Genomic DNA, 27,030 nt, shown 5'->3' with positions numbered 1-27,030 from the left:
GTTCTGTTTGGACACACTGTGGGGCCCTTGGCTAGTTAACAAGGGCCCTTCTGCCCAGCTCTCGCTTGCACCGCTCAGCTCTAAGGCATCATCCTTCCCATTTCACAGAGGGAGGCAGCCTTAACACCCACTGGCCCTGAGGTAGGAAGAGCAGAAAGGGACCTAAACCCGGGCTTTCCAACTCTGAAATGTGTCCTGCCTGCTGCGTGTAGGTGGGTGCCGAGGACAGCCAGCGCCCAGCATTGGACCGCCAACCCCGCCCGGCGGCCAAAATGAATGACAGGCCAGAGTGGTGGCATCGACCGTCAGGCTGGGCTCCTGACAGACATGGCCCTTCCGGACAGATGGCTGCCGTGAGCCCGGCACACCAACAGGAACCTTCCATGCAAGCCAGTCGTCCCATGCAAACCCCTGCAAACGTACCCAGGGTGGCGTCAAATCCTGGTTCTGCCGTAAAAACGTCACGCGCTGGGAAATCGAAGACATCTTGCTTGAACTGGAGGTGGCAGCTAATGAGGGATTCTGGGTGCAGAGTCTCAATGGTTTCCATCTGGGAGGGAGAGCACTCACCTGGAGAGGGGAAGGGGTGAGAAGGGCATGGGCCAGACCTACTAGGCGCCCCACCCCGGCCCCCCTGCACAGGCTTCTGCATCCATCTGTTAGAGCCCCAAAACGAGGGAGCAAGAGCAGGCCAGGTGCAGGCTAGCCGGGCCGTGAAACGCCCCACGTTCCTTCCACACAGGGCCCCCTGAGGGCTGCCCAAAGCTTCGTGACAGCACCACAGTTTATAAGAGCTAGGGAGAATTCTAGGGGGGAGGAGGGTCATTCCGAATCGTGGGCAATTTCAGATCAGAATTTCAGCATTTGGGCTACAGAGCCTGTGTCCCGCAGCACAGCAGATGGGTCGGGCCCACTAATGCACATCGTCTGTTCCTGTCGGCAGGGGGAAAATGGGCAATTTATTTCTGGACTTCAGGAGGGCAACAGTTTCCCACTAATACACTGAGTATCATCTCGGCAATTGTGCAGTATTGGCCCTGTGCCCTGAAGTAGGAAAAGAGAGGTTATATGATGCAGAAAAGCTACCTCATCAATCAGAACAAGAACAGTGGTATTTAATTCCACTGGGTACGTGGTTTAAAACAAAAACAAAAACAAAAAAAACCAAACCAGCCCACATCGGTGTATTTACTTCTGGAAGTTGCTGTCCAGGGCTGTCACGGGCAGGGCCAGGGTCGGATGTTCTATGCATGACTTGGAAAAGGTAATTACAAAAACCAAAATCGGCCGCGAGGCCTGCTAAATCATTACTTTCTTGGGATTACCAGCAGTCAACTGGGGCTTTCTTTACTCGGCTGCCCTGGGGCTGAAGTGGCACTTCCAGCTCAGACACAGGCAGCTTCTGGGTGCTGGGCTCTTTTAGAAAGAACACTCGGATTTCGAAAAAGCTGGAAGGAATGGGCCAGCAGGGGTTAAATGCTCTCTCTGCCTTTGGCGTGAGGTTAAGCAGGGCCACGGGGAGCCTCCTCCCTGCTCGTGCGACTGGACTGGCGGGGCCCCTCCCCAGACCAAGCAAGCCCCTCACTCTTTACCTCTCAGGTTAGAGCCTCTGTCTCCCAAGGTGACGGTCACTTTGGAGGCCTCCTGGAAGCTGGTCTGGCCTGGGCGGACGGAATGGGCCACGATCCTTTGAGGGACACCGATCGCTATCTGGGGAGGGAGCCGAGGCAGCTGCACTGAGCACCGACCACGTGTGGGCTCAGTGACGGGCATTTTTGTGACCTCACCCCGTTGCCTGGGATGCAGGCACTGCCCATTGCATAGGGGACAAAACTGAGGCTCCACGTCTTTTTGAGACTTGGCCAGATGTGGCAGATCTGGGCTTAGACCCCAGGCCGGTCAGACTCTGCCTCCCTCTGAACGAGCTGCTTTTCCTAACAGCAGAGTGCGGTGCTGAACAGCAGGTCTGAATGCATTCAGTCCGGGGTGGGCTGTGGGGTTTGGCTCCTGGGACAGCGGCAGATCACTTCTCTGTTCATCAGTTTGCTTAATTAGTCTTTCAGCAATGAGAGAAGGAGCCATTTTACTTTACTGTCATTTATTCAAAATAAATCAACCTGACCAAAAGGCAACTCACATAGCCTGGGTATTGAACGCCCCTCCAGACTCCAGTCTTCCCAGACTTTCCCCTGCTCACCCCCCTTGGCCCAGCCTGCACTGGCTGCACCCAAACACCCCAGTCGTGTGCCCCTCTTAAGCTGGGATCACCCTCCCCCCTCCCCCCGCAGAGCCTGACCCCATCGGCCCTCGCAGGCCCAGCTCCAGCATGGTCCCCTCCAGCCGGCAGGCTGTCCTCCCACCTCTGGGCAGGCGCTGAGCACTTCCTGCCTCCCACAGGATTTCTAGCGGAACGTGATCTCGTAAAGAGCAGGGATGGGGTCTCACTCCTCCCCAAAGCCCAGGGAGCTCCTGTGGCTGACACAAGAGCGCAGGCAGGCCGTCAGGCTGGCCCCATCACCTCCACGCTCACTGGTGGGCACCCACATCCGGGCCCTGGTTCTTCCCACCTTCTCCTGTACTCCTGGCTGCCTGCCGTCTTGTCCCTGCTTCCTCTGCCTCCTCCCCCGACACCTGGCAGAGGGGGCCCAAGGCCTTGCTCTGGTATGTGCTGCATGTATGTGCACCTGTCCACTGTCAGGTCTTCCAGAACCATGTCTGTGCTGTGGACTCCCACCCCATCTCCAGCTTGCTGTCTTGGAGTTCCAGAAACACCTGCTGCCTCATCACCGGCCTCACCTAGAGGAGCTGCAAACGCCTCCAACTGGCCACGCCTCCATCCACTCATCATCTTTCCCCAGCGCCGGCCCCTCCTTCTGCAACCCCCTACCGCCATCAGGGCAAAGGACCGACATCCACCTTGTCACTCAGTCCGGACGCCGGGGAGGTCATCCCCCAAAGGGTTCTCCCTCAACCCCTACTTCCAAATGGTCACCAAGCTCTGATGACCCTCCCTTAGTTTCTGCCCACCCAACAGGGCCAGCAGAGTGCCCATCCTGTCTCCTGGCTCACTACCCCTGCAGCTACTCCCCATCTCTTGGGCTCTTAGACTCCACCAGGAACTGGATACTCATTCCAAACATTACCTCTGATTGTGATCACTCTTTACTTAAAAAAAAAAAAAAATTCTGATAGGGATGCCTGGGTGGCTCAGTCAGTTAAGCGTCCGACTTTGGCTCAGGTCATGATCTCACAGTTCCTGGGTTCAAGCCCTGCATCGGGCCCTATGCTAACAGCTCAGAGCCTAGAGCCTGTTTCAGATTCTGTGTCACCCCCTCTCTCTGTCCCTCCCTCCAAATAAATAAACATTAAAAATTTTTTTACAAAATTAAAAATAAAATAAAATAAAATAAAATAACCCCAAAAACCCTGATAAATCCCTACTGGGTCTGGCATAAGCTTCTCCTCTTTGCTCCAGAATAGTAACAGGTGCAGCTAATACCTACTGAACATTTGCTGGGTGCTGAGTACCATTCTAAGTGCTTCACACAGGTTAACTCTTAATCCTCTTAGCCCTCTTACCTCCATTTTACAGACACAGAGAGGTGAAATAACTTATCCAATGCCACACAGCCTCTCAGTGGCCTGGCTGGGATTTGAACCCAGGCAGCCTGGCCCCAGAGCTCACGTGCTTAACCAGGAACTACCCAGAACACAATGTGCATCACACGATCTGACTGCAACGCCAGCCTCCACACTCCCTCCACTGCCTATGTTCCAGCCACCGGGGCTCGACTCTTGAGCCCTGCACACTTTTGCCTACGCTGTGCCCTCTCCTCCAGCCCCCCTCCCACCCGCCCCTGCCCACTCTCCGCGGCTCCTCCTGGGAGAGCACTGCTTTATTAGTCACAAGGTGCCTCTATCTGCAACCCGCTCACCCACTGCAGAGCCCCGGCACTAAATATGCAAGCTATTAGGTTAAACTGCTGGATTCGATCACGTGCACGCTGGCTCTAAAATGAGACACGTTTGGAACGCAGCCAGACGCTGCTCATTGATTCATTCTCGGCTGGAGATAAATAGAAGAGAGAACGGTTTTGTTCCCCTCCAGAAAGACTCAAAAAGTGACTTGCCGGGGAGGCTTAACTTTGCCGGTGATGCCAAATGGCCACGCCGGCCCGCCCGCCCCGAGACTCCTGGGGAAGCGCCCACAGGGGACACCCGTGCCCTTACGCCAGCGTGCGTGGGAGCTGGGGGGGCGGCCCCAGGAGGTCAGCCCTTGTCATGACACCATTTTGAGCGTGGGAGGCAGGGGCCTGGGAAGGAAAGGGCACCTGTTCCAATCCCGGAGGAAGTGGGGAGCAGACCCCAGACTCACGACTCCGGATCCTGACTGCCTAGCAGGGTGCTGGTGCTTCTTTTTTTTTAAAGGGAAGGGTGCCATTCAGGATAGAAAGCCGAGGCTTTTACCCCAAGAGGGTGAGCCACGTATGCCCCGAAGCCCTACCTCCTTGTAGGTTCTCAGGTGCCCAGCAATCTCGTAGTAAACCGTCACAGATCCCGCCTCTTGGGCCACAGCCACGCCCGTCCTGGGGTCGATGCGGAGGATGCTGTGAGCTGAAGAGCTCCAGGTTCCGGAGAGGCCTGGGAGAGAAAACCCTGGCTGTCACTCATCTTTCCCACGTCGGCCATTCCCGCCCAGCCCTGTCGCCTGGGTGACACTGCCCCACCACCATGCTCCACCCTGCTCCCGGGGGAGCTCACTCATCACCCTCAGGGTAGAATCCACGCCACTGGCCTCTGCACCCTGGCTCTCGCCCCCGCCCCCCACCTCCCCTGGCTCCTGGCTGCGGCCACCCGGAGCACACCGGCTCTCTGCCCGGCTGTGACCCTGCCCAGAGTGAACCTCTGGCCCTATGTTCACTCCAGTGCTTCCCTGCTTGGAATCTCTCGATCACTTCCTTGTCCTGGGATGACCCGGGTGCTGAACCTCCCCACGCACCACCCCTGCCCACCCCTGACTGTTTATCAACCCCTTTGTGCAAACAAAGCAAGTGTCAGGTTCAAGAGCGTTTCTCAGTTAAAAGCCAATTGCATTATATAACAGATACAACAAAATAACTCAACAGCCACGTTCTATTTCTGGCAAATTGTATTTGCTTTCTTTTAAGGGCAGTGTTGAACGTCTTTTTGAAATGAATTTAATTAGGTAAAAAAAAAAAACAAAACAGGGAGTCAAATTGAAAAAAGAAGTTGAGTAATATAGGTGGTGAATCTACAGGTGGCATGGGAACAGGCCCGAGAGCTGTTCTCTCCTTACATTTCCTTCTAGATGTAGGCCGTTGGCGATACATGGTAACCACTAGCCACCAGATGAATTAAAATGAAACACATAGCTCCTCGGTTGCATTAGCCACATTTAGAGTACTGGATCGTGAGTGCCCCGTGTCAGACAGTGTAGATATGGGATGTTTCCACAGTGCTAGAAACTTCTAGCGGACAGGGCTATACGAGCGCACGGGTTGGCCAGCCTCCTCCACAAAGGGCCAGATGACACATCTGTTGGGCCGTGCGGGCCCAGAGGTCTCTGATGCCAGCGCTCAAACCCAGCAGTTGGAGGGTAAAAACGGCCCCTGACAACATGTAAATGAGGGTGTGCCAGAGTTCCCAGGCACTTGTGTTTGCAAAAAGAGACAGCATGCTGGATTTGGCCTGTGGCTTTCTGACTCCTGCTCTTGAACGTCATGCCAGCCCTGCTTGTCTCACCCCCATGACAGGAGCCCGCTCCCATCTTTGGGGCTGCCCCGGACTCAAAAGGAAGCCCCTCACCCCGACCCCGGCCAGTATCTCTCTCTCTCTCTCTCACCTTCCAGGCCGACAAGAACTGTGGCCAGACAGAGGACGTCCCCCACCACCACCGCTCCGGACAGCTCCGGGGAGATGGCCTGTAGGACGGGCAACGGGACGAAGTCGGACAGGCCCACGTGCTCCGTGTCCCGCACGCTGAGCAGCGTCAGGCCCACGCTGATGGTCCGGACGATGCAGGTGTTGTTGGCGACGCCCTTCCCAATCTGCACGAACTCGTCTCTAGGCACAGGAGGGGAATGCGGGCTCTCAGTCTCAGGAAAGAGCCCCCAACTCCAGAGGGAGAAACGTAGTTGAGTCCTCTGCTGGGCGAAGCTTCTTGCTAACGGTGGCTCCAGGGCGTCCCTCCAGCTTAAGTTTACCAAGCAGCTGCCCAAACCTGGTCTCATCTCATCTCCTCCGGGGAGGAGCCCATGGCCCACAGCACATGCCCCATGTCCCAGGAGGGAAAGCTGAGGTCAGAGGGCAAGGCGAGCTTCGAGATGCTTGCTGGTCCCTTCCCAACAGGGAATAAAGACATTCTCAGGAGGCATGGCCTCTGCCCACTTCCTCATGGGTAAAACGGGGATAATATGTACCCACGTCCAGGGCTGGATGTAAGCGCTAAACCAGGTCAGTAGCTATAAAGCACCGAGACCAGTGCCTGGCACAGTGAGTGCTTGGTCAACACCAGCCAATGTCGCTCTGGTGGAAAGGCCCAGACCGGCAGCTCTGAGGGGTAGGGTCTCTGGCTTCGTCTCCTCCGCCACGCTGTCTCTCTTCGGAGCTCCCGCTGGTCTCTAAGAGAGAGGCTCAAGGGCTGGCGGGACTTCTGTGGGGTAGCTGAGGGGCTGGGAGGAGCTGGCTCCATTTCCTCCAGGGTGGCCAAGATCCCAGACTCATGGATGGCCCATACAATGTGCAAAGAGCTCCACACTTTGCCAGACGCCTTCACGACTATGGCTTCAGCTGCCGGCCCCGAGGACTAGGCATGTTCCCCGCATGACAGGTGTGGAAACAGAGGCCTGGAGAGGTGAGCAGCCTTGTTTGGGAAGGCGCCACAAAGGCCAGAGCTAGGGCTTGAACAGGCTCCAACTCCAAGCCCCAGTTCCCCACCATGCTAAGCCCCCCTACACCTGGCCCTGGGCGCGCTAAGCAGGCCTGTGAGGAGGCCAAGTTGCAATGGTCACCCACACCTGGATACAATCGTCTGCCCCCCATAGGCCCTAGAACCCCTGCCCAAGCCATCCTTCTTCCTATGCCTGATGCTTCTCTCTCCTCCTCTGAGCTAGTCTGCATGCCCCTGGGGCAGTAGTTCTCAACCTTTAGAATCGCCTGGAGGTCTAATTAAAACAGACTGATGGTGGGGCCCCTGGGTGGCTCAGTGGGTTAAGCGTCCCACTTCAGCTCAGGTCATGATCTTCCGGTTTGTGAGTTCAAGCCCCGCATCGGGCTCTGTGCTGACAGCTCGGAGCCTGGAGCCTGCTTCGGATTCTGTGTCCCCCTCTCTCTGCCCCTCCGCACTCACGCTCTGTCTCTCAAAAATGAACATTAAAAAGAAACCCCAGGTTGTTGGGGTATTTACAGGGCCAGCCAAAATGAACCTCATGTGGAGCCTGGTGTTCAAAGCCCGCGTGACCCTGAGCAAGTGGCTTGACCTCTCTGGGCCTCTACAAACAGGCGGCAGTGAGGAGTCAGCGAGATGTCACGTGGAAAGGCCTGTACACCCACAAGGGGATGCAGTGAAGGTCAGACCCCTTCCTCCCCGGCACCAGAGCATTGGAATGTGTGTGCCTTGCTCTGACCAACTTTTATAAAGTCTGTGATCACTGATTTGCATCCGCTGATCACAGGGCCAGTGCAATGGCCAGGGTGGCTACGTCTCCCCTGCAGTCGGCTTTCACGGGTACACCAAAGTTTATCACAAACCCCAACACCTGTGTCTCACCTCCGGCCCGCCACGGGACATCGCCAACAGCTTCTCGCCACGCGGTAGTACAGGCTCTGTGCCCTGCCTTCCCCTCACCGCTGCCTCCTGCCCAAGCCCAGTGCTCCCCCTGGGGTCCTGCAAGCACGACACGCTCCCTCCTCAAGACTGCAGGGAACGAAGCTCTCCTTCCAGTGGCACGGAGGGTCTAGTGGACTCAGCCACCCCCATACATCAAATCCAAGTACAACTGACACACATCTTCACGGGGGAGATGAGCATCACCCGCACCCTACCTGTTGGTCGCAAAGCTGAGGACCGAATTGTGAGCATGGAAGCTATCTCCGGAGTTGTCGTGGAAGTGGACGGTGAAGGTCACGGTCATTCCCAAAGGCAGGGCTGCCAGAGCCTCCTTGTTCTGGGTGTGCAGGGTGGGGCTCATGGAGAGCCTCAGGTAAGACACAGGAGATACCTGGGGACAGTGAGCAGGTGTGGTGATGACTGCCCTGGGGACCAGCCTCCCAGGGAGGAGTCACTTGCCCCCAGTGGGGCCCGCCTCGGGAGGGATCGGGAGGCTGATCGACTCAGGGGTCATGGAAAGAGAAAAGGCCTTGGTCCGCTAAGCGTCCCAACCTAGCGACAAGAATCCCACCTTCCCACACAGTGGGCTGGCCTCACTAGAAGAAAACCCCCCAATCTACAAGACTCAAAACCCATGACTTTGAAAAATTAGATCATTATTCACATTGGCAAAAATTTCCCCTGGGCTTTCGATGTTCAGTTTCCTTCGAAAACCTGGCTCTCTGGGTGTTTAAAGTGGAAGTAATGCCCACTTGGACGGCAGAGGAAGTATTAACCAGGAGCCACGACGTGCCGACAGGTGCTCCAGGGAAAGAATCCCAGAGCCCAGAAACCCAAGCTCCAGGGAGAGCAGCCCTGACCCTCCAACTCCGGGTAAAATCTATCCTGGCCAGAAAGTTAGCTCCGCTCAGAAGACCCAATTTCTTGGATAAAGATCGGCGGGTGCAGCGACCTCTACTCAGCTGGTGCTCAGTACATACTTGCTGAGGTAGGATGAGCAGGAAGCTGCTTTCACCGACTCAAAAACCAGGCTGAAGGTTCCCTGCCAGGCATTAATTACGGAAACAAAAAGACATTAATTAAGGAAACAGATCTGTGACCACAGCAAAATCTCGAACGTGAAGTCATGTATCTTGTCTGTCACCCAGGATTCAGAAAGTGGCTATGACAAGATAGTGGAAGGAAATTCCGGGGACCCGACCCGAGGATGCTCGAGGAGGAGAAAGTCCCCGTCACCACGGAGCACAGAGGGCAGAGGGACATGGGAAGCGCTGTGATGCGGCCGGATGACCAGACCCTGACTTTCCACCACTGAAGTGACTCACTGAGTGAGTCATTTCCATGGTGAGTCCCATTGTCCTTGCCTGTAAAATGGGTCACTGAACTGCACATGCTGCCACATGTATAATGCAACCATTTCTGTGTCAGGTGCCCAGCACATGCAGTCAATGTGCATAGGCACCTATCACGTTCCAGGTGCTGGCTGCCCAGTCAGGACATGGGTGCTGGTCCCAGCAAATCACGGGCCTCGCTGGGCCTCAGTTTCCCCATCTATGAAATGAGGCCACTACAATCAATCTCCAAGGATCTTCCGCTCTGACATCTAGAAGATGCTAGAACTTTTCAGCTAGGACCTCTGCTCCCAAGTTATTCTTCAATAAATTCTTACCTACAATTTCTCAGCTGGAAGTTGATAGATCTATTTTATACCTGCGAGGGGAGTTTTTTTTTTTTTTTTTTTTACCTCGACACGATTGCTTTTATTACTCCAAAAAGCAGGAAAGCATGAACCTACCTTTACAGCAAAGAGGATGGTCTGGTTGGCCCCAAAAGGCTCTTGGGCAGTCACTTGGATTGTGGACATCCCAATCACGGACCCTGACGTCAGGCAGCCTTTCTCGTCAACATGCACGACAGGAACCTTCTCCGGCCCGTCCAGGACGCGGTAGCTCAGAGATGCTGCTCCGTCCCTTTGGAAAAAAAACAGACTCGGTTTTTCAGAGTGTGGGAGCGGGTCACAGCAAGGGGCCCGAAATCCCTGCCCTGAGATCCAGCCATCTGGGCTTCCCGATGGCTCCTGGGAGAAGGAAAAGGCCTGATCTTAGCCCCACTGTGCATTAGGACCTGGGTGCTCAGCTCAACTTCAGCCTCATCAGTCACCCACGGGAAACTTAATTTGCAAAACCGATGGTTCCAAAGAGGGCGCTGCTTCTGGGAGAAGAGGCTGAGGCCTGAGCTCCTCTCATCAGCTGCATGGGACATATGCTGTCAAAGATCGTTTCTGGGGCAAACTTCCCCATTTGCTGCCATAAGGCAGCCTGGCACAGTGAAAGACCATCGTCAGGCAGAAGCTGAGTGCAGTCCCAATGCCCCGCAAACAGCTGCGTGCCTCCTCTCTTGGCCTCGGTCTCCCCAGCTGTGAAAGGGAAGCAATGGTGTTGCCCTGTCCTGTTTCCAAGGGCAGGGAACGGGATGCAAATGGGCTGCTGGCTCAGAAGGTGGTTTGGGCTGGGTGGGAGACACATCTCAGTGTTTCATACTCTCTTTCAGGCTTATTACAGAACAAAGAAACACCAGGGAGCAAAGGTGTTCAGCCCCCAGGGCCTGTCCCCCTCCCCGTGCTCTTTGCATGCAGCCCGACAGACCCTCCTCAGATGACCTTAAAGTAAATGTTACTGCTTCTGCTTCAACTTTCTCCCCCATCAGTAACCCCTTGCCTGGAACCTGCAGAATTCCTCTTCATCCTTCAATAGCTCAAGCCTCACTATCTCAGACAGGCCTCCCCTAAATCCTTGCACAGAAGGCCCTTCTTTGGGCCTTGGCTTAACCGTTATACCTTGTTTCGTTGTCCCCTTCTCGTGCCGTACTTCTCGCTTCCCCACCAGCACGTCATGCACCTGTTCCAAGAGCCTAGCACACAGCCTGGCATCTAGACACGTGCACGAATGACCACCACATGTGTGTGCTCCACAGAACACGCGAGCACTCCTGTGGTCCTTACAGCCCCTCCCCCACCGTGCAACTGTAGGTCACGTGCAAATCATTGCCACCAAAGGCGCCCCATTTGAATGCAAGGTGGGAATGACATTTGCAGACGTGTTTTACACCTGTGCCTTGTAGACAACGATGTGCATCCCCATCGAGTGGGGGTCTTGTTACGTGCAGGTCTGGGGTGGGGCCCGGGGTCTGCATTTTAACCGGCTCCCAGGTGATGCCCATGCTGCTGGGTCAGGAATTATTCACACTGAACAGCAAGCCTTGAAGACAAAGGGGCATTTGAAAATTTAACTCTTCCAAGGTAGCACTTCTTTCCCTTTAAGGTAGCGGGTTTGAGCAGTGGGCATTCAAACCTTTCGAGGCTACGGGGAAGATAAGAAGGACCCTTGGGAACACGTGATGCGGAACAGCAGAAGACGACATCCATGGCGGAGAGAGGGGGAAATGCAGAAGCCGCACCCACTTCAAGCCCAGGAAGATGCCGTTCGCTTGAAGCACCCGCGGCTCCTGACAACTTTGACAAATGAGCCGTCGGGTGCCGAGCGCAGCGTCTCAGCCCAGCTGCAAACAAGCGCTGAGTCACGTACCTGTTTGTCTGAAGCTTTATAAACGAGTTGGGCGACATTAATATTTGCTCTGCTTCTATTTCAGGGCTCAGCAGCAGCAGCTTTTCGAATACCTAGAATGGAGGGAGTTTTGTTTCCTGTCATGCGACTGTAGTCACGGCCAGGCACCAGCTCCCCTCCAGGGAGGGAGACCAACGGGGTGGAGACAGGAGGATCACTGTTGCCAGCACCTGTCAGGTGGCTGGGGATGGGACGGGGAGGGCTGACTTTTAAGAGAGGCCCCGACGGCATCTGCTTCATGGAGCCAGGAAGCACGGGCCCCTCCCCAGATTCCCGGTGGTGGGGACGTCTCTCTGGGCACGGAAGGCAGCGTAGAGAGTTACAGGACCCAGGGTCTTGCTCAGCTGCTCCTCAATGTGACCATCTCAGAATAACCCCCATCTCACTCCCTCCTGCCACGCTCCCGCGGGATCCGCACAGTGTGGGTACGGGGCATGTTGGCGAACCAGGGCAGATGATAAACCTGGTAATGTCCGAGTGAATCTGATCATCGCTCCCCAGGAGCCCCGGGGCCCTCGACGGCTCCCCAGCCCATGGTTGCTGCACTTATGGTAACTCGAGACCCCTCCCTACATGCACCCTAACTGCCCACCACCCTTCCAAGTCCCTTTCTCTAGGAACCCTTGGAAGGACCTTCCTTGGCATCCGGGTCTGGATGCTGAGCACAGCTCTGAGCTCCCCACTGGCTTCCGATCTGATCAGACTGGCTGGATCCCAAGGGCTCGGTTTTCCAAGAAGACTCCCTCCCTCCCAGCACTGCTATGTTCTGATCGTATATGTAAGTCTAGATTTCTTCATCTGTAAAATGGGTCTAGAACGAATAATCCTTGCCATGTCTGTCTCAAAGAGCCGCAGGATTCTAGTAGCAATGTGCGTGGCAGCACTTCCGAAATGGTGAATGATAAATGACCTTGGGAGCTAGATGAGGTTCTGGCATCAGGGGAGTCCTTCCACTAGGCAGGTGGCACCCAGAGTGGAGCAGCCTGATTTTGACTCGGATGCATGCACTGCACAGGAAGTACATGCAAAAATGTCTCCTCCTACTTCCTATTTGTCTTAAATGCATATTCTTTATTGTCCCTCTTTATTTTATTTTTTTTAATGTTTATTTTTCAGGGAAAGACAGAGAGGGACAAAGCATGAGCAGGGGAGGGGCAGAGAGAGAGGGAGACAGAATCTGAAGCAGGCTCCAGGCTCCGAGCTGTCGGCACAGAGCCCGACGCAGGGCTTGAACTCACGAACTGCAAGATCGCGACCTGAGCCGAAGTCAGATGCTTAAGTGACTGAGCCACCCAGGCGCCCCTATTGTCCCTCTTTAGAGGTAAATCAAGGTGCAAGAGAGATATTATTTTCCTGTTAACTCAAGTTTAAGAAAAGGAATAATGCAAGCACCAGGGTCAATGGCAACTGACAGGTGGTCTCACCATCGGGGAGAAGCGGGGGGCAATGGGGCCAGGAGGGGCTGCTTCCCATCTCCTGCTGATTTTGGCACATGTGGAAAAATGCCATGTATCTTCAGGACAAGCTGCCTATTGGATTTTTATACATCTTCCTATTTTTAAATGTTCGCAATAAATAAAAATGGTTTCAGAGCACAGAATGAGCCAAATCAAATACATCTGTGGGCTGGATCCAGCATCGCTAAGTCTCTGACATACCCAAACCTCCAACTGCTATCAGCTAGGGAAACTGAGGCACAAAGATGCTCAGTGACTCATGCAAGGTCACAGAATTCGAAGGCTGCAAAGCCCCATCTTTATCCAATGAGGAGGTGCCAGACATGCTTTCATTTTTAACTGGGAAGAACATCTATTTGCACGTGTCTGTGTTTGTATTTATCTGTGTATACATACGTGTCTGTGTCTCTGCATGCGTATGTATGTTACGTGTCTGTGTGTGTTTGTGTCTGTGTGTGTGCATGCACACATGTGCAGCCCGAGGTGAGGGGGGTTGGTAAATGACAGTTTCTTTCTTTGAGAATCTTTACCCCTGACTAGGTAGGCGCCTAGGTTAGAAAATGCTTTATTTCTTCTTGAAGAGGGGACCTGATCTGTTTCTTTTCTCACGTTCAGGAGCTGCTTTCAATTTTTTCTTGCAATTTTTTTTAACGTTTATTTTTGAGAGAGAGAGAGAGAGACAGAGCATGAGTGGGAGAGGGGCAGACAGAGCGGGAGACACAGAATACGAAGCAGGCTCCAGGCTCTGGGCTGTTAGCTCAGAGCCTGACGTAGGGCTTGAACCCACAAACCGTGAGATCATGACCTGAGCTGAAGTCGGACGTTTAACTGACTGAGCCACCCAAGTACCCCCAATTTTTCTTTGCCATTTAAGGCATCCCAGAGGTTATTGGGTCCCAGATCCTTAGTTTCACTGAGGGGCTCCGAAAGTCAGGGGAGGAAGGAGGGCAGACTGGAGAGAAAGACACAGGTACTGAGGCCTGGGTGGGAGAAAAACTGCTGAGCTCCTGGTCCTGACTCAGTGGGGCTCCTCTGGGGGCTTGGAGCAGACCCCCTCCCTCTCTGAGGCTCGGTTTCCATCTATGAATCGATGGGTCACACCGTCTCCCAGGCCGTACACACAGCACAGCCCTCCAGGCCTTTCAGGACCCACCACCCACTCACTGCAACCTGGGGGCACACTCTGACCCCTCCCCGCTAAGGCCTCAGGCTCATCATCAAGCAGCAACGCCCACAGCGCCTGCCCCACAGGCTTCGGGAGGCACTTCACGGGTGAGGCAACACTGGGGACTGGGGAATGGCAAGTTCGCCTCTGGTAAGTGGTCTGTGAGTGTTTGCGAAATAAACACAGACAATTCAATTAATGCCCCATTCAGACAGTTCTCTGGCTTCTTTCTACCATGAAGGTGCCTCAGACTCCTAGCTCAGGATTACCCGCTCTTTAGGGAATACATCAAGCTATTTCAGACCTCCTGGACTGCCAGCCACCCGCCCCCACCCTATGCCCTCAGGCAGCCCCATCTTCGGGCTCCCCCGCAGCCCGAGAACTCCTCAGGTATGGGGTGGCAGAAGGGCTGATGTGCCCCCGAATGGTCCCCGGGGGGAGAGGCTGCTGGGTTGGCACCTCCTCTCCCTCTGACGGCGGCTTCTGCCCACGTGTCCTTTACCTGGATTTGGATCTCGTCAGTGAGCTCTTTGGCGAGGCCGTGCAGCTGTCCAGCAGCGGGGTCCAGAGCCTTGACCACCACCCTCAGCCCGGTCCGGCCTTTCACCCGGCCGTGCACGTTCATGGCAAAGTTGTACTGTGACGGGAGCCGGAGCGAAGCCTGGGATGGACACCAAACAGGTTCTCAGGGAGGGCCAGGGGCTCCAGTTCCCCTGACATCTACCTGCCTGTTCTCAAAGGCCGTCGCCTCACCGCTCCAGCCAGGGCCCGCTAACCTGTCATGGGTGCGGGAGGCAGAGTTTCACGAGGTTCATGGGTGCATGTGGGGGATGTTGGGCCAACCCAGGCAGGCGGAGCTTCTCAGAGCCCTTAGTGTGTGGGGTGGGTGATGAACCGAGAGGTATTTGCTAGACCTGGCAGTTTTCCGCGAAGGGACCCTCTATTCTGGGATGTCCATGTTATGGGAACAGTCTGAGGAAGCCCCTGGCACTGGAGACAGGACCCTCCCCACCATGCACAGACAAGGCAAGAAGAAACCTCTCAAAACCACCCCACACTCGAGTCCTGTATGACCCAGGGAGGGCAGACTAGAGTCACCAGGGCTGGAACCTGGTCCCATTGTCCCATTTCCCCACTGGCTCCCTGGGCCAGACAGGCATGTCCCTTCCGTATGGGCTCGTCAACACAACGAGGGGGTTATAACTACTCGTCCAGCTCTGAGGTCTGAGGAGAGGCCAGGGTCCCTCTAAGAAGCGCTAAGGGGAGGGGGGCGGGGGTGGTTGCCCTCTGGGGTAAATCTGGAAAAAGCCCCAGGGCTGTGAGGCATGGCCTCAGAAAGAAGGTCAGAAGTACAGAGTAGGGGCCCTGACCAAGACCCTGTGACGGCCTGGAACTTTTGTGACTTCCCCACAAGGCTGCCTTCTGAAGCGGGTTACCCGCGACGCCCCTCTCTGGCACTTAGCAAGAATGTGCTTAAAGTGGAAAGGGTTGCAGGCAGTCCGGGACCGGGAAGGAGGGAGAGCTAGGAGCCCATATTCCTGGTCACGAGAGGACTGGGAACGGAGGCAGGTCACTGGGGGTGGGGGGTGGACAGTGCAGTGGCAGGATCTGGGAGAAGGTGTCCCAACGAGCCCTGAGAGAGAGCAGGACAGGGCCAGGACCAGCCTGGGAGGGAGGGGGCAGAGCTCACGTGCAGAAACGTGGGGAGAACCCTCCCGGCTCCGGACGCCGGTGCATGCAGGGGGCAGGGGACCCGGGGGTGGGGGGTTACCTCCTGGTGCCGCCCCCGGATGTCCAGGATGTCCCGCTTGGTGACAGACCAGTGGAAGGTCAGGCCCGGCACGGCATTGCCAAAGGAGAAAGGGTTCTGGCTGTTGGTGATCCCAGTGATGTAAACAGGCATCTGCAGGAGAGAAGCCAGGCCCGTGACCAGCAGGGTCCCACCGCCAAGAGTGCCCCCCCAAGCCCTGAGGAACCTCCAGCAGCCCGGGCGCTTTCCTGTCTCCTTTGTGCAAGGGGGGCCCTTCTTCCCTAACCAGAGAAGGGCCTGGCACAGGGGCGAGAAGCTCTGGTGAAATAGCAAATGAGCAAACAAGAGACAGAGCCAGCCCCTCTGCACGCGGTCCTTCTTGAGCTGTGCACGGCGTCTCACCTTGGCTGACAGACCCCCTTGGTGACGTGGCCCCCTACAGCTCCAGGGGGCCTGCAGCCCCCCGGGCAGCCCAGCCCAGGCCACCCTGCCATCCGTGCCTCTGCTCCTCTCTCAATCTAGCAGGGGCTCCCTGCTCACGTGGAATGGGCACAGGTGGGGTTCACGGGCTCCCTCAACCCGTGCTTCCTGAGTGCCCACCAGGGGAGGCAATACCGCTAACGGGAAGAATGGACTCCATGCCAGGCCGCCTGGGTCAACTTCCAGTTCTGGCACTTACTAGCCATGCGACCTTGGGCAGAGGCCATAAGCTTTCTAGGCTTTCATTTCCCCACCCGTAACATAGAGACTGACACCGGGAGCCACCTCACAGCTTGTTGATGAGTGTCAAATGAGTCACCGCACAGAAAGCCCTGAGGTCCTGCTATCCAAGCGTTGGCTCCTGTTCCCTGCCAGGTGCTATTCCAGGTGTGGAAGGGTGACAGACTCGGGGGAGGGAGACACAGGCATCACTCAATAACTGTGCTGAGGGAGGGGGACCCAGAACTGGAGAGGGGTAAATGCTATGCCCACGAGGGCTTTGCACTGGGAGCGAGAACACACAGAATGCCTGCGAGGCCTAGAGCAGGAAATGGTAGGGCTCCGTCCTAAAGCTCAGTCTGACCCCAGAGATAAGCGGGGGTTGAGCAGGAGAGGAAACAGCGACCTAGTAGCAACTTCCACTCCCCGCAAGCTCAGCCTGAACCAGAACTCGGAGCCTGAGACCCGCCAGGGGGCTGCCCAGACAGCGACACCGGCAGCAGGTGCTGGAGGGGTCCCTGTCTCACCTGAGTTCCCGTCCTCATCCGAGTGATGGGGGCACGGATCCTCACCGCCTGGAGAAGCAGCACCTCCACCTCCACGAGGTCCTAGGGAAAGGGCTTTGGGCTCAGGCTGGCTGGGGCAGGGGGGTACTATCAGCCAACAACAGGTGTTTCACCAAGGGACCCCTCCAAACAGGGAGGCTCTTGCCAAGGCCAGCTTGGGAGCTGCATGGCTGGAAGGTGCTCACGGATGTCCAGCACCACCCTCCTCTTCCCAAGGCAGCCTGGTTTTGTGGGTGGCTCACCCCACACAGATCTGGCCACCGTTCCTCCCGTTCCCTTGGGGCTCCCAGCCTTGTCCTCTGAGCCTGCAGACCTATTGGATGGAGTTGTTCCGGGTCAGCACCAGAGAGACTAGGGGGCAGTGACCGGACACTGTTCTTCTCTAGGTTGGGTGGCCCTCACAAGACAGGAGTCCAGATGCTCCCGACCCTAAATCTAATGTGTTACTCTCCGTCAATGATCAGGGTGTTGGGACAAATGTGGGATACAGATAGAGTCTGGTTAGAGCAGACTGTATATTCTCCTTCATTCTGAAGTCTATACTCTTGCTAATCTGGTCAAAGATTAACCTTATCAGGCTTCTTTATAGTGCTATTGACTCTGTTGAACCCAGGCTACTAAAACCCTTAAGCCTTTTTTATATACTGAGCCCACCCTGTGTCTTGTGATCCGGGCTAATGCCTGGCATATAGTAGGTACTCAATAAACACCCATTCTCTTCCTTCTCTTCCTTGCCTTTGTCCCTTTCACTGCCCAGTCTCCTTCTGCCAGTCCAGGCCCATGCTTTGGCCATGGGTACTGATTCTATGATCTGGTTTAGAAAGATGAACTGGGAGCTTCTGAGCAGAACCCCCTACACTTTGTGGACACGTGGGCCTCAGGCTGAACCACTGCCTGCCTGGGCTCTAGGAGATGGATTTCAGATGGAACTGCTGGCAAAGTCACTCCACCTGCCCAGGGGTGCCAGACCCTCCCCGAGTTCCTCTCCCACCCCACCCGATGAGAGACACACGGAGAGAGGTGGCCCAGCGAGGTCAGACCACAAAGAGAAGTGGGATGCCTGGGTGGCTCAGTCAATTGAGTGTCCGACTCTTGGTTTCGGCTCAGGTCATGATCTCACAGTTGATGGGTTCAAGCCCCACATCGGGCTCCATACAGACAGTGGGGAGCCTGCTTGGGTCTCTCTCTCTCTCTCTCTCTCTCTCTCTCTCTCTCTCTCTCTCTCTCCCTCTGCTCCTCCCCTCATTGCACACTTTATCTCTCAAAAAAAAAAAAAAACAATTATTTAAAGAAAAGAGAGAGAGAAGTGGCTGGGAGGGAAATGCATGGCCGTCAGCTCCTCTGGCCATAGTTCCAGCCAGCTGCCATTTCAGCCACCTGGGCCCCCAGGGGGAGAAAAATAGGCTGGTTCCCGAAGCCCTAATCCTTTCTTCAGAAGAAGAGAAAAAAAAAAAAAAAAGGCAAGGCCTCGTTGGTCCTTCATCTTCTCCTCCAAGACGTCTATCTGAATCCTGCTGTATGCCACAGGGCAGATTTCACGTTCCCGACACTTTGTCTTTATAAAAATCAATAGGTACAATCAGGGCATCTACCTCCACGATGCAAAAGGACTTTGTGGCTTAACCGGTTACTTGCAGAGACACTGAAACTAGGGCAAACAGGAGTAAATCAATGAACCCAATGTCAGATCAAAGTCAGCCGCAGGGAAGAAGGGCACATCTCCAGGGCAGTGCACAGAGCCAGCTCCCTTGGGTGCCCTGTGTTCAGATGCTATGAGCTCATGGGAGCTCATGGACTCCTTCCAGGGGGCCCTGCAGGCTGGACAAGGAGCAGGGTGACAGGGTTCTGAAAAGGCTGTCCACAGTCACGTTACACAAAACAATGCTCTTCTTAGAGCCCAGATTTCTGGCACGGTCATGTCCACGCTGCAGTCTCCCCTGAGACGCTTCCACAGGGCACCGTCAGGGAGAATCTGAGCACTCTGAGCCCTGCTCAGGAGGTGGAAACCATCTCCCGTCTCCCTTCCGGACCCCGGTGAGGTCTCTACCCCCTGGGAAACAAGGGAAACTATCGGACTTAGAAACCGACTTTCACCCGCCTAGTGTCAATGCTACTAATGAGGGGCAGGAAGACCCTCCTGGGGGGAGGACTCCCCTAGCTCGGCCTTCCATTGTCTCCGCTGATCCAGAAAAGCGCTTAGCAAAAGTCCCCGAGTCCAGCCGAGAGGCTTGGAGGATAACTTAAGTTCGTTGGTACGTGATTCAGGGTCTCCTTTTCTCCTGGAAATAGAACTCTGGGTCTGAAACACTACTGATGTCCGATCGTCCACATGCTTAGAGCAGTCTGGCTACACACGCCCCTGAAAACACACACTGCGATCCACGAAGCGTGTCGGAACTAACAGTAACCCCTTTTCCATCAGAATGTCCCCAAGCCCTGGCCCACTAGCTGTGCCTCAGGACCATCGTCTGGAAACAGGGTAGCCGTAGACGCCCTGGGGCAGGGGTGCTGAGAGGACTAGAGGGCTGCAGGCTGCGTGACCATCGTGCACTGGAATGTCCCCAGGGCAGGGACGGGGTTGAAGACCAGGCTCTGTCCCTTAAGGAGCAGCTGGGGAGGGGCGCCTGGGTGGCTCAGTCAGTTAAGCGTCCGACTTCAGCTTCAGCTCAGGTTATGGTCTCACGGTTTGTGAGTTCAAATCCCATGTTGGGCTCTATGCTGTCAGCACAGAGCCTGCTTTGGATCCTCTCTCTCTCTCTCTCTCCCCCTCCACCACTTATGTGCTCTCTCTCTCAAAAACAAACATTAAAAAAAAAAGAGCACTTGGGGAGACTCAGTCTGGAGAATTCTGAGCGATCTTAGGGGCCCCCAAGTTGGCTAGGCTGGCCCTGGTGGGTGGTCAGGTGGCAGACAGGGGCTGTGGACTCAGAGGGCAGAAGCAGGACCCTCAGAGAGGGGTGGTCCTCACGAGCAGAGCCAGAACCCAGTTAACAGACTTCCTCCCCATCCCAGCTGACCAGCACCCCAGCTCTTGAGGGGCGCAGTGCACCCCAGCACTTAGAGGGTTCATGCCCAGGGAGGCTTCGGAAGCACCCACGTCCAGTGGAGCCCACGCTCGTTACCTGAGACACGATGACAAGCTTGCCGGTCTCAGCGTCCACGGCCTGCACGACCCCAGACACGGTGCCATTGCCGACGGCCAGCCCCCGCACCAGCCCGGCACTGTTTACCACGGCAACGGTCTCATTGCTGATGGAGAAGAGGATGTTGGACTGGGGCTGGGGGCCACCCTCCGAGGTGATCTGGCGTAGGGAGAAATAGCAGTGCCCATCAGCCCCTGCCTCATCCTCAGAGCTCAGGGCCCGGAGCGCCCCATCTTAGCCCTCTGGCGCCCAGGAGGGCAGGCCAGCCTGGAGCTAGGCAGGGGCCAAGGGTGGGGGTGGGCGAGCACGCGGCCTTTGGTTCCTACCTGCATCATAGCCCCGATGATCAGCGTCACCTTCCTGGGTATCAACCTAAACGGGGGAAAGACCTGCGTGTGGAGACACAAGAGAGAAGGGGGCCATCGTGTTCCAAGCTCGCGCAGCTGGGCAGAATTCACCCCTGAATATTTTCAGGGAGGCACGGTGCCTGGACATCCCTCCTCTGTTAGAAGGGACTGGCGAGGGCCTGGGGTCCTGACCAGCTCTGGTGGGGGGGGGCTGAGCGCCCCCCCCGCCCAGGATTTCAGCCCGCCCATGGGCCTGAGGATCTGTGGTTCTCAGGGGCATGTTCTGTTGTTTACAACGATGCTTCATTTCACCAGATGTGAAACCCCATGAAAAGAAAGACAATTTTATTCATGTGAGACCCCTGCGTAGAGCAGTGGTTCTCACGGCACGGTCCCCTGACCAGCAGCACCAGGGTCACCGGGCAATCGTTAGAAATACACATTCTCCAGCCCACCCCGGTCTATGAAACCAGAATGAGGCAGGGCGGTGGGGGGGGGGGGGGGGGGGGGAGTCCTGAAATCTATATGTTAACAAGTCCTCCAGGGGATTCCAATGCACGTCAAGGTTTACATTCCAGTGCCTTCAAGATGTTCCATTTCACTGAACTTCTCCAATTTCTACTGATAAATTGCCTGAGAATAGTGCTCTACTTCGATGCCCTCAAAACTTCTCAGATGAAGAAAGAGGGGTGTGGGGGGTCAAGGACAAGGATGTCCTGGTCTCTGCAGCACAAAGAAGCCCAACACCATCGTCCTGCAACCCCCCCGCAGTGCCCGCCCGGCAGGAGCACAGGAAGAGCCTGGTCGGCCAAGGGGCTGCTTTGTGCATCAGGATTAGTCTCCGCAGGGCTGAGCTATTTATGGCAGAAATGAATTCTTCTTCACCAGAAGAAAGGAGCCCTTCCTTCTAGAGGCACGAACCAGAACCACCAGCTCCGGCACAGTTTAATATAAAGTCTATCCGCCCCTGGGTGGATGAGACCCGTGGAGGACGCTGGCAGGAGACAAGCAGCTGATGGAGAAACTTGGCCGGGAAATTCTGGCCAGCGGGGACTGGGAGGCTTGTGTGAACACCTAATGCCACAAGACGAGTCCCAAGTCACACACTGAGATGACTGCGGGGTGCCCCAGAGCTCCCTCACTCAGGACCTGCTTGCTCCAGGAGCTCACGACAAAAGCCCACTGCTTCTAAGGGCGGGTGCAGACCGACTGTCAAGATGGGCTTCCACACAGGAGCCTAAATCTGCCCACAGCTTCTACCCAGCCGCTCCCTTCTGGCACCGAAGGGTTTCAAGAGTGTTCTTCCACTCCCCGGCTGTGTGACGAGCGGCTCCCTTTCTCTGAGCCACATCCTGCCCACTCTGTCCCAGAGGGAGGTAAAAGTCACTCAGGTCCCTCCCTCTGGAGCTGCCTCCCCAGATCCCTGGGACTGGTGATGGCTCCCTTTTAATCAGGGGACATTGCAGGGTATAGATTTTAACCTGGTTTCTCCACGGCAGCTTCCTGGGCTACCCCCATAATTCCCTGGCCCGCCACAGAAATGACACACTTCCCACCCCGTGCACACATGCAGTAAGGGCAGGACTGATCCCACACAGGAAGGTGGGAAGGGAAACAGCTTTACCTCAATCTGCTGCGGGGCTGAGTTGATTCGCTGTCCAGCTTTATCACTCACGGTTGCGGTGAGGCTGGTCTGGCCAATGGCCACACCGTGGACGCGGAACGTGGCGGTATAGTTATCAAGGGCTTCATCGAGGGCCCTGGAACAGAGGGAAGGGCTGGGACTTCTCCCCTGGACCTGCCAGTCCTGTCCCTGTGATGCCTTCCTCTGACCCCTAGGAGGACTCACACCAATGTAATGATCTGGGAGGCTGCTCGGAGCTTCAGGTCCATGAAGGCGAAGTATTTGGCCAGGAAAGGCTTCTTGTGAAAGTCCAGCACCCGGACATATGCCTTGACCGTCTTTCCAATCTCCACCTGCATCATAGGGGACAGAAACTCAGGGTAGCCTTTGAATGACCAGTTTCATCACCTACTGTACCCTAAGGCTTTCTGTGAAAGCGTCATCAACCTTAAACCCACAGACCTAGCTTGAACTCCAGACAATCAGCCAATCAACAGATGAAAATTAATCAAGTGCCTACTGCACACAAAGAGCTTTGGGGATCCTTAAATGCAAAAATTACGCTCTCCGCTCTTAAAGAATTAAGAATCTAGTTAGAGTGAAAAGACACAGCCAGAATGGCATACAGTAGGAGTTCCATAAGTGCTCACTGACTGAACAGCTCACATCTGGCACCATATAATACGTACAGTAAGAACTTTAAGATACCAAGAGTCAGAAATGCTTAGTGAAGAAGTAGAACTCTGATCAGCAAATTACCAGTGGAAGTAAAACCACAGAAGGAACATTTGAGGCGGTGTGAGAGAATATTGGCTTTTCAAGCACTCTAAGCTGCTCGAACATTCCCCTTTTAATTACTAACCATTCTCTCCAGTCAGGAAGATAGGAACCTGACAGCAACCCTCTATAAGCCTGGCTGCAGCTCCTTCAGGTATTTGCAGTAATAAAAATTCCCTGTTTGCATTAAAGAAAATCCTAGACCTATTACGCATTCCTTTTGCAAAAGCACTTGGCATAGCTCATTTTACTCATTTGCTGATGAGATTCCAAAAACCCTCACACTAGGGAGAAAATTCACCATCAGCAAGGGGTATGCCTGGCCAGTTAGTAACTACACCAGCTAGAGACCGAGAATCCCCAAGTCGGGGCTCACGAGGAGACGACGTCGGGCGGGATTCGCAATTGAGCTTTACCGATGTCGACTGGCAGGAAGAAGTATAACCTCAGAGGTTGCTTGACATCACACACGCGGAGTGACAGAGGAGAGACAACATCATAAGCTCAAAGCAACTTGGCGGGGTGGGGGTGGGGGGGCAGGCGGAGCTGGGTACAGGGACTCAGAAACAGGGCATGAGGAAGATAACTCCCACAGAAACACCGCTCTCCCAGCCTCTGTGAATCAGCAGCGAGGGGCCTTTTAGGGAGTGGCTACTGACCTTGTCAACCACACGGACGTACAGCTCCTGAATGTCCGAGACGTAGACATCAGCCTTCGCCGGGGCTGGGAAGGCCAGGCACAGGTCATGGATCATGATTGTCGACACGCCCGGGAGCAAAGGGAACACCTGGAAGGTTGGAGTGGGGCTCAGTCCTGCAGCTGCTCATGGCATCGGCCCATTGCCCATGGGACACCATCTCCAGGAGACGGCTGGGCCAGGGCTCAGAGGAAGATCCTAACCCAAGCATTGCCCTGCCCACCCTCGCCATGAGCCCCCACTGCCAACCAGGGGAAGTGCTTGAAATGTAAAATGGTAGAACTGGGATGGATCTCTGAGAGCATTTACTCCAATTTATGAGAAGGAGAAAACGGAAGCTGCTTAAAGCAGGGCAGTTGATGGCCACGGGGCACAGAGCAATTCGGAGGTAGAATGAGGATTCCAACCCGGGATTTCCCAGCTTCTGTGCAGGCCACCTGCCTCTGCAGCTCTGGTGACGGAAGAGTGTCATGCATGACATAGCTCCTTTCCAAACAAACCTCTCACTCAGAAGTCCTAACCTGACCTTGCAGAATCTCAGAACCTGCAAAGAGACCATAGAGGCCACCACAGTCTCAAGGTTTAGCTCTGTGAGTCTCATTCATCTCTGCCTCAGCCGTGCTTGACGTAGAGACCTTGTGAACATTCCGAGGAGATGGACACACCCGGGTTACTGTGTTCCGGTCTTCACTGCAAAAACCCCCCCACCCCCAATTTTAAACCTCCTCCTTTCCCTATCTGCTTCCTGGGACCACACGTTCAGAAGCATCTCTCCCCAAATAAACTGCACCATAATCACTCTCCCACGCTGTAGATGCACTTGTAGTGACGTGTTGTATTGTTAAGGCATGTATCTCAACTACGTGGTCTGGGGGCTGGGCAAGTGGGGTACGCCACAGAGCTGGTGGGTGAATCCAGAGCGGCGCTTCCTGTCTCTAACCCTGGCTTTGCTGCCTGCAGCTTGTGGTGTTACAGTCATGGGGGGCAGGGGATGTTTACAGTGAATGGTTCAGTGCTTGCAAAGCTAGGATTTCAATATCAAGAACCAGTGGGGGAAATAAAAAGCAGATTTCTGACCCTAATGAGAGAGCCAAAAATGATCACATCATATCCAGGTTAAAATCCTTCAAAAAATGGGGCACCTGGGAGGCTCAGCTGGTTACGTGTCTGACTTCAGCTCAGGTCATGATCTCACGGTTTGTGGGGTTGAGCCCCACGTCAGGCTCTGTGCTGACAGATCGGAGCCTGGAGCCTGTTTCGGATTCTGTGTCTTCCTCTCTCTCTGCCCCTCCCCTGCTCACACTCTGTCTCTCTCTGTCTCTCTCAAAAATAAATAAGCACTCAAATTTTTTTTTTCTAAATCCTTCAAAGACTGCCCAAAGAGTGAGTCCAAATCCTTAGCCCATCCTGGAAGAACCTGGCACGAGCTGGCCCTTGCCCATGGCTCTAATGTCACTGTAAACCATGATCCCTCACCACTGTCAGGCTCCAGCCACAGTTCTGCTCTGTTCTCCAAAGCCAGCTAGCACCTGCCTGCCTGCCTGCCTGCAGACCACACAGTCCATCTTAATGATCTGGGGTTCTTCCCCTGCACCCTGTCTTCACCTGCTGGCTCCTGCTCATCCTTCAGGCCCCTGTTCAAGCATCCTTCCTCAGAAAAGTCTTCCCTGACCAGACAGCTAAGAGGTACCTCTGTTCACTTCTCCTAGTGCAGCTTTACTGCATATAATTTGGCCATGATGGAGACCGTGGTCTAGTGTCCATCCTCCCTCAGGCTGTCTTCTCGCCAGCTGTAGCCTCAGGGCTGAGCCTGGCACCCAGCACAGTACCAATAAACATGTACCAATCAGGTCAAGATCCAGGATCATAGCTCTAGGTCACTGCAGTTACGGCAAAGAAACCTGACTTTCCAGCTTGCTTCCTTAGCTTTACTTTTAGCTTTGCTAAAACCTAGAAATTCTAGGGAAAAAAAAAAAAAGTCTGCAAACCCCATGTACCCTCATCTCTTTGGGAAGTGCTGTGATCCAACTCCTTCAATGCACATATGGGGAAACTGAGGCCCACTCAGGACGGGAACCCAGCCTTGAGGGGCAGCACTGGGGAGAGAACCCAGGTGCCCAAGCTCCCAGTTCAGGGCTCCTTCTGCCACACTCTGCCAGAGCAACCAGAATGGAACTGTGGGCAGGGGAGGAGGGCGGGGCCGGCCGGAAAAGGCCAGAGCTGAGGCAGGCCCCAGCCCCATTAGCAAGCTCGGCCAAGCTGGAAACCCTGCCAGTGTCATTGAGCTCAAGGGCACATCAACCTGGATGAGGCGTGCCTGAGTTATTCCACACGATGACTTAGAGTCGATTAACAAAGATCCCGTGGCGGAAATCACACTCGCCTTCCAAAGCGATGCCTGTGCAATTTGAGCCATTGCCACACGAGTCCGGAATTAAATACAGGCCGAGGAGTGGGGTCTGGAAACCAGGGGCTTCCAGTTTTGCCGAGGACGATTCATCCTGGCTTATTCTCTTTCCCTCAACGGAAACTCATTTAAAAACTTGAGAGAGAAATGAGAGCTTTCTTTGAAAGCCTAACGCGAAGCTCCGATCTAATCCTCCTGCAGAAGTTATTGCTGTCAGGACCTGGCGTGTCCTTCACAGCGCGAAGAAATTACACGTTGCACTGGCTGCTGAAAGACCCGCACAGGGGAATGCACGGAAAGCTTTCTCGTTTTCTTTTTTTCTCTCCTTCAAAAGGACCATTTTGCTCATTTTAAACAAAGACGGAAAGTGGCGAGGGGAAATCAATTCGTCTTCCGCTTGATTTCCCAGAGGCTGGAGGTCCGGCCACCTTCCGGGTGACAGACGCGGAGACGCTGCGTGGCCTGGCCGGCCGGCCTGCCTGCTGGCACCCATCAGCTCGCCTCACCCCCCCTGAACAAAGCTCTAAGGGAGAGAGTTCACCAGGCCCCTTGGGAGACGAAGAAGCTGCTCTGGGGGAAGCGGGGGGACCTGCCAGGCAGCTGGAGGCAGAGTGGGGGCCTGCCTCACTGCAAACTCTAGACTGTGCACGTCTGTTTCTGCAGGCATTCCGGGTCCACTTGCTTCTTGACCGACATTGAGGCACGAGTATGAAGGAGAGGAGGAGGAGAAAAATCCAAGCCCAGAGCGAATTCTAATTTCCAAGTGTTGAAGGTGCCACCTGAGAACTTCAGCGAACACTGAGCCCAGAGGAAAGTCCTGTCATCTCTTCAGAGGCGATGAATGCATTACTGCTCATTAAGACACTGTCAGTGGCACCGGAGGCAGCTCGTGAGTGGGCTGGAGCCGTGACGTCTACTGGCCCCC

At 55.1% G+C, this 27,030-nt stretch overlaps 1 protein-coding gene across 4 annotated transcripts in view; it reads right to left on the bottom strand.

The window, feature by feature from the left end:
* Positions 1–27,030, bottom strand: part of NUP210 (nucleoporin 210) — a 109,246-nt gene that overhangs the window by 7,318 nt on the left and 74,898 nt on the right. For 3 of the 4 annotated variants that reach the window (XM_053898569.1, XM_053898568.1, XM_053898567.1), the window contains exons 21-35: positions 23,660–23,788; positions 22,449–22,576; positions 22,224–22,359; positions 20,579–20,641; positions 20,232–20,411; positions 17,071–17,151; positions 15,866–15,997; positions 14,597–14,755; positions 11,434–11,525; positions 9,645–9,819; positions 8,065–8,240; positions 5,864–6,084; positions 4,505–4,641; positions 1,593–1,710; positions 424–570 (exon numbers count right to left, since the gene is read on the bottom strand). In XM_053898569.1, coding sequence (XP_053754544.1) covers positions 424–570; positions 1,593–1,710; positions 4,505–4,641; positions 5,864–6,084; positions 8,065–8,240; positions 9,645–9,819; positions 11,434–11,525; positions 14,597–14,755; positions 15,866–15,997; positions 17,071–17,151; positions 20,232–20,411; positions 20,579–20,641; positions 22,224–22,359; positions 22,449–22,576; positions 23,660–23,788 — 2,074 coding nt within the window. The other variant, XM_053898570.1, reaches the window with a different exon arrangement.

This window comes from Panthera pardus, unplaced genomic scaffold (genome assembly GCF_024362965.1).
Source record: "Panthera pardus isolate Hobbes unplaced genomic scaffold, ASM2436296v1 HiC_scaffold_8, whole genome shotgun sequence".
Classification (NCBI taxonomy): domain Eukaryota; kingdom Metazoa; phylum Chordata; class Mammalia; order Carnivora; family Felidae; genus Panthera; species Panthera pardus.
The sequence above is the reverse complement of the archived record's forward strand: the minus strand, read 5'-3'. Positions and strand labels throughout refer to the sequence as shown.